The 12928-nt window shown below is 42.2% G+C and overlaps 1 protein-coding gene across 4 annotated transcripts in view; it reads left to right on the forward strand.

Moving 5' to 3' along the window:
• SRPX (sushi-repeat containing protein, X-linked) overlaps window positions 1-12928 on the forward strand; it is an 84421-nt gene that overhangs the window by 50346 nt on the left and 21147 nt on the right. For 2 of the 4 annotated variants that reach the window (XM_012642099.1, XM_012642102.1), the window contains exons 2-4: window positions 3555-3614; window positions 7782-7973; window positions 9435-9611. In XM_012642099.1, the coding sequence (XP_012497553.1) occupies window positions 3555-3614; window positions 7782-7973; window positions 9435-9611 (429 nt within the window). The remainder of the gene's footprint in view (window positions 1-3554; window positions 3615-7781; window positions 7974-9434; window positions 9612-12928) is intronic. The other 2 variants (XM_012642101.1, XM_012642100.1) reach the window with 2 other exon arrangements.

The following is a 12928-nucleotide window of genomic DNA, read 5'->3' on the forward strand; positions in this document are numbered from 1 at the left end:
GTTAGGAAAGAATAAGAGGATCTCTTTGCTTTCTTAAAAATTACATTACGTATATTTGTATGTCCAAACAATTTATTGTTTAGTGTTAGAAGTTTTGAACTTTATAAAAAGGAGGTTTTATGTATATATATCATATTGTCTTTTGGGACTTGCTTGGCTTACAGTATTATTTTAGTTTGATTCATCCATATTGTTGCTCTTGCAAATAAACTTTGCCAGATTTTAAAATCTTTCTTAATCCATTTTTGTATTTTTTGATTATGTCTAGTTTCTTCTCATTCATCATTCTATAATAGTCATTTTCCCACATCAATAAAACTCTTCAAAGTGAACATTATTATGTTATATGAATGAATAACATGATTAACTATTTCCTATTGTTGGATATTTAAGGTGATTCCTATCTTTTACAATTACAAACTATTCTGTATTCAACTTCTATGTGTGTAAATCTTGCCTGTGTTTTAAGTTCTTTTTTAGGCTAGAAATTTGAGGGAATGATTGGGTTGGAGATCTGCACATTTTAAGATTATTTTGGCATATGACTGTAAGTTGTTTTCTAGAAAGAGTCTGTCAATTCATAGTCCCTTGAATCATACCTAAGAGTGCTTATTTTATTACCATTTGAACAGCAGCAGTATTCTAATTTTATTTTTAATTTGATAACATGATAGGTTTATAAAACCATGTTTCAATGCTTTTAATTTACTTTTTCTTGTTTTTGAGTTTGAACATTTTTTAATTTTTTTATTCCATTTGTGCTTTGATCTCCTTTCTCATTTGTCTGTTGGGATATTTTTTCTTTTAAATTTTAATAAACTTTCCCTGGTTGGGGACCAGGGAAAGTATCATGGGAATGACACTTGAGAGAAGGATTTTGAAAAGTAGAGGTGAAAGGAAAGGGCATTCTGAAGGAAGAGCATGGTGCAATGGCCCAGAAACTTTTAAGTCATGAAATATTTGGAGTGCAAGACTGGCTGGATTGGGGCCAGATTGAATGTGCCTTAAATGTGATATCAAGGCCTTTGGATTTAACTTTGTATGGGAAAACATGCAACGTGTTTGCACAGGCTAATGATGTGATTTTTGTTTTAAAAAGTAACTCCCAAGGTAATTTTTGAGGTTACATGGTTTGGGGGAGGTTATGGGGTGTGCGAACAGAGACTAGTAGTGAGAGACTGGGTAGGAGGCTATTGCAAAGGTCTTATCAAGAATATTGACCTCAACTAGGACAATGGCAGTTGAAATGGAGAGTTGGGGATGAATTTGAGAACCATTTTTGGGGTAGACTTGTAAGGTTTGGGATATATGTAGAATGTGGTATATGAGGAAGATAGAAGAATAAAAGGCTGGCCGGGCTCGATGGCTCACGCCTGTAATCCTAGCACTCTGGGAGGCTGAGGGGGGAGGATCACTTGAGGTCGGGAGTTCAAGACCAGCCTGAGCAAGAATGAGACCCCCCGTCTCTACTAAAAATAGAAAAAATTAGCCAGGCGTGGTGGTTCGCCTGTAGTCCCAGCTACTCGGGAGGCTGAGGCAGGAGGATCGCTTGAGCCTAGGAGTTTGAGGTTGCTGTGAGCTAAGTTGATGCCATGGCACCCTAGCCTGGGCAACAGAGAAAGAGTCTGTCTCAAAAAAAAAAAAAATAGAACAAAAGGCTGAGATTTTCTATGTGGCAGACTAGCTGGAAGGTTGATGTTACCTGCTGAAATGGGAAACATTGTGGGATGCAAGATTTGGTGGTGAGAAAACGAATCTGATTTTGAACAGGATGTGTGTGAATACGGAGCTGTCTAGAAAGCAGTTGAAAATTCTGGCCTGGTTTTTAGGAGAAAGCTCAAAGCTAGAAACAATAGATTTGTTATCAGCACATGGGGGATACTTTGAGTCAGGTATGTGAGTGAGATGGCCCAGGGAATATGTAAGAGTCTGGTGATATGTAAAGGACCTATAGTGGACTTCTGAGAAATACTTATGTCCAAATGGCAGGCTGATGAAAAAGCACTGTACAGAGAGTCTGTTCAGGAAGGAAGAAGAGAATCAGGAAGGAGTTGTCATTTGGAAGCCAGTGCATAAGAGAGCTTCATGGAATGGACAGATGGTCATTCATACTAAATGCTATAAATTCCATAGACAGACAAGATAAACAGCATTACAACTAAGGGGAAAATGTGTGCGTGTGTGTATGCATGTGTGTGTGTGTGTGTGTGTGTGTGTGTGTGTGTGTGTATAGAAAGAGAGTGTTTGCTGGTCATGTGTCTGGTGGTGGTTGTTATTTTTTTTAAGTTCAGATGAAATTCACATGCAGTTCTATTATTTCCTTGAAATAGATTCCCAGAAGCAGAATAACTGGATCAAAGGGTTTGAGAATGGGCTTTTGATTCATATTGCTTACCTGGTCTTCATGTTCACTTTTTGATATGAAATAGTGAATAGTTTGTGATTTTGTACAGGTCTGGGTGGCCAGAGACAAGGTGAGGAAATCTGCAACAAAGCAGAACACAGAACTGGGCTTTTCTAGTTGGGGGGTCTTTTCCAAATGGACGTGGTCCAGCCATCATCACCTCCCCACTTTCAATTTCTATATGCTACATCTCTCATCCAGAATACAAGTGGGACAGGGACCACTACTCATTAGTTCATCCTGCATGGGGCTTTGAGTAACTTTAGAGTAGAGTGTGCTTGTCTGTTATGGTTGCAGGTCACTGTAGGTAAATGTGTGACCTACACATTTAACTCAATGGTCGGTGACTAAATTGTGGAGTCTGGAGGGAAATTTTCTGAAATTTAACACTACTGTTTTGAAGTTTGGGACCCACTACCACTTCAAGGATTAAGAATTTACCACTCACTGGAATTAAATATTTAATATTCTAAAAACAATGTGGATCCAAATTCCAAATGAGTTACATTAAAATAATACACAGACTTTCTCTCTGAAGCTGTGGCTCATTAAGAAATTTTACTTTAGCCATGCCTTGGAGAGACATTCTGAATAAACATCCAGATCGTCTATTTTAGCTCTCATTTCCTACAAATACTGTATACCAAAGCAGCTTTGCATTTCTTTTGTCTAAGATAAGACATTTGATTTTCCTCCTTATTCTACACCCAACTTCATTTCACAAGATAGACCAGTTTTCAGGTACCATAAACATCCAGTTCGACTGGGTTTTCTTTGACCGCTGGAGAAACTGTAGGCTGTGTCTGATGCACACATTTTATTGCAACTCCCCTGGCATGAGATTCATATACACTGGCATCTTCTCAGAGTGAAGTTGACTCTCTTTCTTTCCCTATTCCAGAATTTCAGTTGGCATGTGGTGATTCCAAAACAGTTTGAGGCTCATTTTGATTGACTCTGGCAATCTCAGCCCAGCCAGGTTCACTCTGAGAGGTCCCCTGTTCCTTCATGAATGGCCACAGAAGCTTTTGCTCTTGGCTCTGCGTTCTAATAGCACCTCTTGCATGGACTGTGCCAAAGCAACGCTTTGAAATATGCGTCCATACCATGTGGCTTTTCTTGCTGCAGTTTCTATTCTTTTTTATTGTAGGATCGGGAGACTCACCGCTAGAAGACGATGAAGTCTGGTATTCACACCCTAGATATAAAGGTGAATGCTTTGCTTATGTGCTAATGAGGACCTGCTGATGCCAGGAGAACTTTCCTTTTTGCCCTGCGGAACAGACTGCAATAAAGTGACCAGACAATGCATTTAAGTTCTAATTACCTGTCCAAAAAAAAATTTTTAAAAATAAATATGTATATACTCCCATTTAAAAAAAACAAGAAAACAAAAAGCATTTGGAAATCTCTGAAATGCTGTCCTTCAGCATTCCAATGGTCATTTTATTCTCATGAGTTTCTTTACTGTCCTCACTTCTGCAAAGGCAAGCTCTAGCTGATGAAAGTGAAAATCAAGCTGTGAGTTCTGCCTGATTCATACATTACAGCCAGAATTGTCCAGAGTAAACCACCCAAGGTCAAATCTGGACCCAGTGCTGCTAATGTACTGAGATGAATGGAGAATGAGAAAACTTGATTTTCATAAGCTCATTTCATCGTGCTCTTTCTGAGCCCAGCATGGCTCCCAAAATGATAAGTTAAAATGTGTTGCTCAAATGAAAATGATAAAGAACTCCTTCTCTACACATTTACAGCAATCCACTCCTCGGCAGGTATAAAAAGCATAATCAAGAACCTTCTATGTAGGCTCAGGTAAGTATGTCCACAAATATTCCTACTGGTGAAGCATTTCTCTGAAGCTTAGGGAGCCCTGGGAAAAATGAAGGTAAAATTAGATGCCTTCTCTCTGAATCTGGTTCCTCTTACAGTGAAGGAATGGTTTGAAGAAAATTGTTTAAAAATGATCCGTTGTGGCATTTTGCCCAGGAAATTTGTCCACATTTGGGCAAGAGGACACTGCCCTGCTCTGTTGTGATGTGTCTAAGCTGTAGGAGAATCAGGGTAGTACTGCTCAGCTTTTGGCTAGAGACTGTCCTTCAGTTGTTTTCCATGTAAGTGAATAATCTTTCTAATATAATGACTGGTGCCTGGTGCCCATGTCCAGGTGTGTTGCCCATCTTATACCAAATTTGTTTGTGACCTCTGAATGCAAATACTCATTGCTACCTATAATTTCTATCTTCATAGCCTCAGGAATTAACCAGTCAAGCAAAGCACAAACATATTAATCAGATGTGTGGGGTAAGGAGATGTTCTGATTCATAAAACTTCATAACTAATTGAGGGTTTTAAAAAGTCTCTTTTTTTCCTTTGAGTCCCTTGTTGAAAAATCTTCCTAAAACACATGCATGCACAGGTGACCCTTCACATCTACAGTAAGGGCTGCTTAATGCCCCCAGGTCACTTTTCCCAGTGTCCATCCTTACTTCACAGCATTGCATGTGTGGCAGGTAGACCAGATAGCCAAAATAGGTGCTTTCCCCCTTAGCATTTACAAATAAATTCTTCTTAGGAAATTGTTTTTATTGTCAGTTAAATTGCTTACCTGGAGTGATCATTTCACTATGTATATGTATATCAAAACATAATATTGTATACCTTACATTTATATAATAAAATTATTTAAAGTCTTTTTAGTTTTAAAAGTTAGAGGCAAACCGTTATTAACTGAGAGTTTAGCTCTAAATCCTCAGGCCCCTGCACAGTGCCCAGCACAGAGAATATACACAGTAAGTGTTTTTGAATTAAATTTAAGGAAAAGAAGAAAGTGAAATTTAACCAACGTTTATGGTGTTCCAAATATGTGGCCAGTGTTGTTTTTGATTCTTTTACTTGGAATACCAGCACATATTCACACTAGTTGAGGGAAGGGGGAAGGTGTGGAGAGATATATAAGTATTGTCTCTGTTTACAGATGAAAGAACCAAGAATTATAGAGGTTAGATGACTTGCCCAGAGTCACACAACTAGTACATGTTGCGTTTGGGTCTGAACAGGTGTTTTGGCTCATAACCAGAGCTTGCTACTTACTGGCTTCTTATTAGTTTGTTATGCAACACTGCCTACCCCAGGAACTCCAGTTGACTGAAATGCTTGCCATGTTGGCCCAGGGGGATGAAAACTCTTCCCTGAATAATTGATTTAGATTTGTCCTTAGTAAACTCTGTCTTAACTGAAGCAGCATAAGAGCTTCCTTTTTCGAAACCTCTGTGTTAAATGTTTTGTTAATTCACTTTAACTCATGGTGCTCTTATGCACTTTAAATTCAAGCCATTCACTGACATTTTAATTACTGTCACTGGAGAGCTGTTAAACTGTGAAAATATCATCCAACGATTTGTTTTGTAAAGTAATCCAAAAGAAATTCCTTTTGCAAATAAATGAAAACAAGATTTTTTTGCACATGTTGACAACAGCACAGCTTTCGGATGCGTGGCCAGCATAGCTAGGAGAATGTGAAGACTCAGAACATGGGGCAAACTCTTCCAACTGCATGTTGCATTGAAATATTTGAATTTGTGATATATGTGTATGCAGGTCACATATACATACAGTAGTCCCTTCTTATCTGAGGTTTCACTTTCTGTGGTTTCAGTTACTCGCAGTCAACCACGGTCTGAAAATATTAAGATATTTTGAGAGAGATGTGGGAGCAGGGCAGAGAGAGAGAGAGAGAGAAATATTCACATAACTTTTATTACAGTTTATTGTTATAATTATTCTGTTTTATTATTAATGTTAATCTCTTATCATGCCTAATTTATAAATTAAACTTCATCATAGATATGTTTGTATAGGAAAAAACATGGATTATATATAGGATTCAGTACTATCTGCTATTTCAGTCATACGCTGGGGGTCTTGGAACGTATCCCCTCAGATAAGGGGGGACTACTATATATCACAAATATACGTAGTCTATACAGACTATATGTATAAACCCTTAGAGGAAGGAAATTTTTGTCCACGGAAGGTCTGTAGGCCTGTTGTGTGCTCCTGCAGATTCATATGCACGTGGCTAAATTCAATCAGCTCCAGGTTAAACCCTCAGGACAGCACTTTTATCTAGAAAGTCCAGGGAATATTACTTGAGTTCTGAGTTTAGGATCCACGTGTAGCTGTCTTCAAGACGTTGTATGATGAAAGTATTAGCCAAAGGGAATGGGAAAACACAAAAGTAAAACAGCAGTGTATGCACAAGACGTGCACGGGACTGTTGGTTCTCATGGCTGCGAAGCATTCAGCAGCATATCCTCAGAAAAATGTCCTCCTTCCTGGCCACATGATGGTGCACTTTCCTCACTCACTGACAGCTCAGGTACTGGAGCGGAGCGATGAGCTAGGCAGCTGCAGGGGAAACGGCTTCTGTTCACAACACTGAGAGCCCAGCAGGTTTGAGGGAGCTTGTCATTGGTCCCCATAGATTGTGGGAAACTGGCGCAGTGGCCACTGTGGGAACTTCCCCACCGAGGGGCTTGTGTTGCCCTTGTATTTTATGGATCTCAAAGAGCACTTTCCAAAGGCACAGGGGGGCAGGTTCTGATTTATTAGTGTCATCCTAGCTGTGCCCTGGGCAACTATCAGACCGAAATCAAAACACCCGGCAACTTCGCCATCTGGGGAGGGTGTCAGGTGTCACTCTGTTACTTAAATGGGACATCATCGGGGACATCTGAAAGGGGGGGCTACTTCCCGATGGGGAGCAATTGTTCTGGGACTTTAAGCTGAAATTATATCCTGTTGCCCAAACCTGGAAATTGTAGCTTCATTCTAGTTAATTAACAGCAGTATTGTTAATTTTTACAGAGAATATGCATACAGCTCAGAAAAAAATCCAAATTAACCAATTATTGACCACCCCACTACTCTGTATGGATGGCTGATGGCTGGGACAATGATATCGATTGTCCTCAAAAGATTTATATATCTAGTTAAGGGAAATACTAAAACGAACAAGCATTTATCGAACATATACTGTGTGCTAGGCACTGTGCTAAGTGCTCGATATGCATTTTTCATTTAGTCCTTATAACAGCCCTATGACATAGGTTTAGGTATTGACTCAGAGAGGTTAGGTAACTTGTCCAAGATCACTCAGCTAGTTATCGAGGAACTCAGATTCATATTCAGGATGTGTGATACCTGGTCTCATGATCATAACCTCCCCACTCAGAGACACCTAAGAAAACATGGGGCCCTATTTGGAGGTCCAAAATTTGGAATGCAGCCAGCCTGGGACTGTGAGAGTGAGGAGATGCATTTTCTGAAGATATCACTTCCTATTTCTCTCCTCTTTTGTTTCTGCTACCTATAGATACCCCATGGTGCTCCCCCATCAAGGTGAAGTATGGGGATGTGTACTGCAGGGCACCTCAAGGAGGATACTACAAAACAGCCCTGGGAACCAGGTGTGACATTCGCTGCCGAAAGGGCTATGAGCTGCATGGCTCTTCCCAGCTGATCTGCCAGTCAAACAAACGGTGGTCTGACAAGGTCATATGTAAACGTAAGTAGCCCAGCCCCGTGTTGGGTCTTCGGGGACAATCAGGACCAAAGTTCTTTTGCTCTGAGATTGGGGCTTTTCACTGACCATAGAGGAGAAAACTCGTGAGCAGAGGCCAGTGGGTTTCTAAGATACGGTAGAAATGAGATGGCTCCTTTCAGGGAGAAGGGCATGATCAGCTGTTTGGGAAAAGGAGAGAGAAGAAAATTGTTCAGCAAATGGGTTCAGTAAATGCTAGGTCCTGGAGAAGTATTGGGGATTTAGAAACAAATAAGACACAAACAGGCTCTGCCACGAAGGATCTCGCACAATAGCACAAGAGACAGCAGGGCAGAGGTGCAAACCCAGAGAACGGAACCAAGTCAGGGATTTATGGTAGCAGATTAAAGAAATGTTCTCCCCCTAGGAATAGGGATTAGGAAGGCAGGAAAGAGCTGCTGACGAAGTGATGCTTGTTTGTGAAAGAGAGTATGCCTCAGACATTTAGGAGCTGACTTTTAGCTTCACAACAAATCATATCTCATTTAGAAAACTACAAGAGCTACAACATTCTTGAAGCACATTTCAGATGCTTTCGTTGTTCAAAACATCCACCACTTCTTGAGCACCTATTGTTTGCTGAGCATTGCACATACATTCCATTTTGCAACACTATCAATGTGGGTGCCATTATTTTAACTTCCATGTTGGGGAAACTGAGGCATCAGGGCTGCAGCCATGGGATCCAGACTGTGCAGACTATGCAACTGGGTGACTGTAATGGACACCTGTCAGTGTTTCACCCAGATCTCCCGGACGCCCTTTCACTAGTTCCATGTATTTGCCCCCTCCAGCTTCTGAACGCTTTGTTCTTAAAGACTTGCACCTTCAGCCTTCCTTGGAGGAAGCTTTGCTCCTTCAGAAAACTGCACTCTCTCTCTCTCTCTCTCTCTCTCTCTCTCTCTCTCTCTCTCTCTCTCTCTCGAAAGCATCTCCCATGGGTAGCCTGTAGCTGCCCAATGACTAACTGGTAAATGATTATGACAGCCCACCATCCTTGCCTGGGGGCAGGACAGACTGAGCTGTCACTCCAGAGCTCCTCTGGGGCATCAGCCTGACGCTAACTTTGCCAGAGATCTCACCTTGCTTGGCTTCCTCCCTTCCCTGTCCTGCTTCCCCCACCCCCTCACTGACCTCCCCTGGGAGCACTTTCTTCCTAAACCGCTTGCACACAAATCTGTATCAAAGGGTCTGCTTCTGGGGAACCCAACCTAAGATAGTGGCTTAGCTGGGATGTCAACCCAAGCCCATCTGACAGGAAACTCGGTATCTATTCCGTGTGACATACAGCCACGTACTGTTTCTCTAATTCCATTTGTTGTATTTACATTAACTTTTCACCCTATGCTTTCAGAGGTTCTGGGCTCTGAAACTCTACAGACAAAAGCTAAGAAATACTGAGTATCTGATTTTTTTCTTTTTCAGAAAAGCGATGTCCTACCCTTTCCATGCCAGCAAATGGAGGGTTTAAGTGTGTAGATGGTGCCTACTTTAACTCCCGGTGTGAGTATTATTGCTCTCCAGGATACACATTGAAAGGGGAGCGGACAGTCACGTGTATGGACAACAAAGCCTGGAGCGGCAGGCCAGCCTCCTGTGTAGGTAAGAAAATGTCACCACCCTCAGGAGACACATGCTTTGGGAGGAGCACGATTAGTGGATTTTAAAGGGAGCATTAATATTCTGTGTGTGAAGCACTAGCTTTGCTTTCAGTAGCTGTCTTCATCACTGGTTCTCTGGCTCAGCCCTAGACCTAAGCTCAGTCTTTAGCCTAGAGCAGACTTCTTGGATAATGGCTTCCATCTGACTTTTGTCTCTTTCTTGGTTTGCTATTGAGGCAGCTACAGGCTGGCAGAGGTGTGGCACACTCCTGCTGATTTAATTCAGGGGTCTGTCCTGTAATATTGAGCAGAGTTATTGACACTTGCAGGGACAGTCCAGCAGAGAGCATCTGTGTGTCTTCCAGTGGGAAGATAGACATAGGTCCTTTGTCACCAACTGTAATGGCCAGCAAGCACTCAGTTTACTTAGCTGGAAGGGATTTGGATATTTTACCTTACTTTGGGTTTATTGAGCAGGGAGCGGCTCTCATGGTGTGGTCTTGGGAAGAGCAGGAGCAGCAGCGTCCCCTGGGAACTGCTTAGAAATGCAAATTGTAATCCCTCCCCCACACCTGCTGAGTCAGCAACTCTGGGGGGGTGCCCTGGCATTTATGCTTTAATGAGCCCTCCAGGGATTCTGAAGTTCTCAAACAGAGAGCCATTGACCTAAGGCCTGCTTCTCTAACTTTACTGTGCATAGGAATCCTCTGGGGACCTTGGTAAAAATGCAGATTCTAATTCAGCAGGTCTGGGGTGGGACCTGGGATTCTGCTAGACCATGCTCTAGGGCAAGGTTTTTGAACCTGGGCACCATGGGGGCCAGATAATTGTTGTGGGGTTCTGTCCTTTGCACTGTACAGCATCCTTGGCTTTTACCCACTAGGCACCAGTAACACACTGCACCCCCCCCCAAGTTGTGACAATCAAAAATGTCCCCAGATATTATCAAATGACTCAGGATGAGGGAGAGGAGAAAAATCACCCCCCCACATGGAGAGTCACTGGTCTGGGGCAGTGAATCCTCACCCTGGCTGCTGATTAGAATCAATTGGGTAACTTTAGAGCCTACCCATGCCTGGGCCCTACCTAGAGATTCTGATTCGGTTAGCCTGAGGCCAGGGGTGTTATAAAAGCTTTCCAGGTGGTTTTCATGTGCACCTAAGCTCCAGGACCATTGTTGGAGATCAACATCACCAGAGAACTTGTTAGAAATGGAAATTCCCAGATGACTCCCCCACCCCCAGACCTGCAGGATTAGAAATTCTGGGGTAGGGTTTAGCAATCTTTATTTTTAGAAACCCTCCAGGGTATTCTGATGCATGCTAAAGTTTGAGAACCTGCTTTAGAAAGCCAAATTTGGAAAATACCTTTATACTCAAAATATTGCCCTGGAACCAGCAGCATCAGCATCAGAAAGGAGATTGTTAGAAATGTAGAATCCTGAAACCCACTCCACATGTGGCAAATCAAAGTCCACATTTTGAGAAGATTTCCAGGGGATTGGTATGCCCTTTACACGTTGAGGCATACTGCTCTAGGGTGGTGGTTTTTAACACTGGCTGCCACTGGAATCTGAATCTCCCGGGCACTGGTATTTTTTGAAGCTCGTCTGAGTGGTTGAAAACTGCTGTCCCAGGGGATCATTTACTGATAAACTATTAGAGCTTCCAGGACCTGCCTTTAGAGAATATTCTAGTCCAATTCCCTTGTTTCACAGATGAGGCCTTAGAGGTCACTTGACTTGCTCCAGATTGCATAGAGACAAGCCTGGGACTACAACTCCAGGTTCTCAGGCCTAAAGTCCTGAATCCAGGGATAGCTCTGGTACTAAGGTGCTAGGGTGGTTGGCCATAGGAGCCTGGCTCCTGCCCTGCTTTGATCTAGCCATCTCCAGATAATCATTTAGCTCAGTCTGCTAATGTGCCTTACCTAAAGGACTCCTTTCTGAACACTCAGTATCTGGGGTAGTTACTTCAGGAGTAAGACTGAAATCTGATGTAATCTGCTGGGGGCCAACATGAGACAACTCACCTGGGCTCCATGCCAGGGGTATCTTTATGATGGCACCTTTGTCTACTGTCTTCCCTGGCAGCATCAACCATTCTTACTCTGAAGTTATGTGGTAAATGAACTATAGCAAAGGGACCAGGCTGAAGATGTGTTCAAAATTCTTCTGTATCAGAGTCATGGCCTGGACCATACCTTGTGTCTGTTTAACAAGAACAATAGGTCCAAATAAATACTCAGCTAACTGACTCAGTTTTATTCTGGGCTTCTCTTCTTCTAGCGTTTAGGTAAGCATTTGTATTGGTCAGTCATCAGGAAAACAGAAACCACTCTAGGTATTTCAGACAGAGGGGGATTTAATACAGGGAATTGGTCACAAAAGTATGAGAAGAGCTGGATGAGGAAAAGAGGAAAAATGCTGTTCCCACAGATTAGTTACAGCAAGAAGCCACTACGAACCGAGGGCTGGAGGAGCAAAAGTGGTCTGGTAGTGTTACCCAAAAGTCCATAAGCTCACACTGATGTTGAAATTTCTATAACTGACACTGTGAGAAGGAAGTCAGGAGGTCAGAAAACCCTCATTGAAGCTGCTACCAGAAGTATAATGGCTTCTACCTCCTTCCTGCCTTCTAATCTCATAAGAGTACCTCCCACTGGCAAACCTATCTGGCTACCCCTTGGCAAAGGAATCTGTGGAAATGTAATTTTGAGACTTCAGTCCTGGAAGTAAAGGAGAGATTATAGAAAACTAACTACCAATAGAATATTTGGTACCTGTTTCCGAGGTTTTTGAATTCTTCTCCTGAATCTCGTAGTGCTCATTGAAAAGAAGACTGCAGAGCAGTCCTGGTCAACTGGTACAGGCAGAACGGTGCTGATAGTGTGAACTCTGAACATGCTCCTCTTGGATGACATGGCCTAAAGCCAGATGTTCAGGGCAGAAGGGCACCTCATAGATGTTGCTTTCAGTATCTCCCCTGTGATTTGGTATGTGCAAGCTAGCTCTTCAAAACAAACCAAAAAAAAAAAATTGAATCTCTACTCCTTCATATTGGAAGGGGCAGAGGTAATGGTGGGAGGAGAGGAAAAGCTCAAAAATCTTTCTGCTAAGCAAGATTTGGCAGAGTCCTCTAGGGATCATACTGTTCAGATTTCTAGATTGTGTAAAACAATGGAAAGAAAATGCTGATTGTTTTCAAAAGGCAACAAGCATGTCCTAAACCAGACCAGATGGGCCTGGAACCTTCCCAGAGGGAGAGAGAATGAACCCCAATTTCAGGGGATTTATCTTACAATTTGCCAGGACAAGGT

This window comes from Propithecus coquereli, unplaced genomic scaffold, assembly GCF_000956105.1.
Source record: "Propithecus coquereli isolate 6110/MARCELLA unplaced genomic scaffold, Pcoq_1.0 Scaffold173, whole genome shotgun sequence".
NCBI classification, from domain to species: Eukaryota; Metazoa; Chordata; class Mammalia; order Primates; family Indriidae; genus Propithecus; species Propithecus coquereli.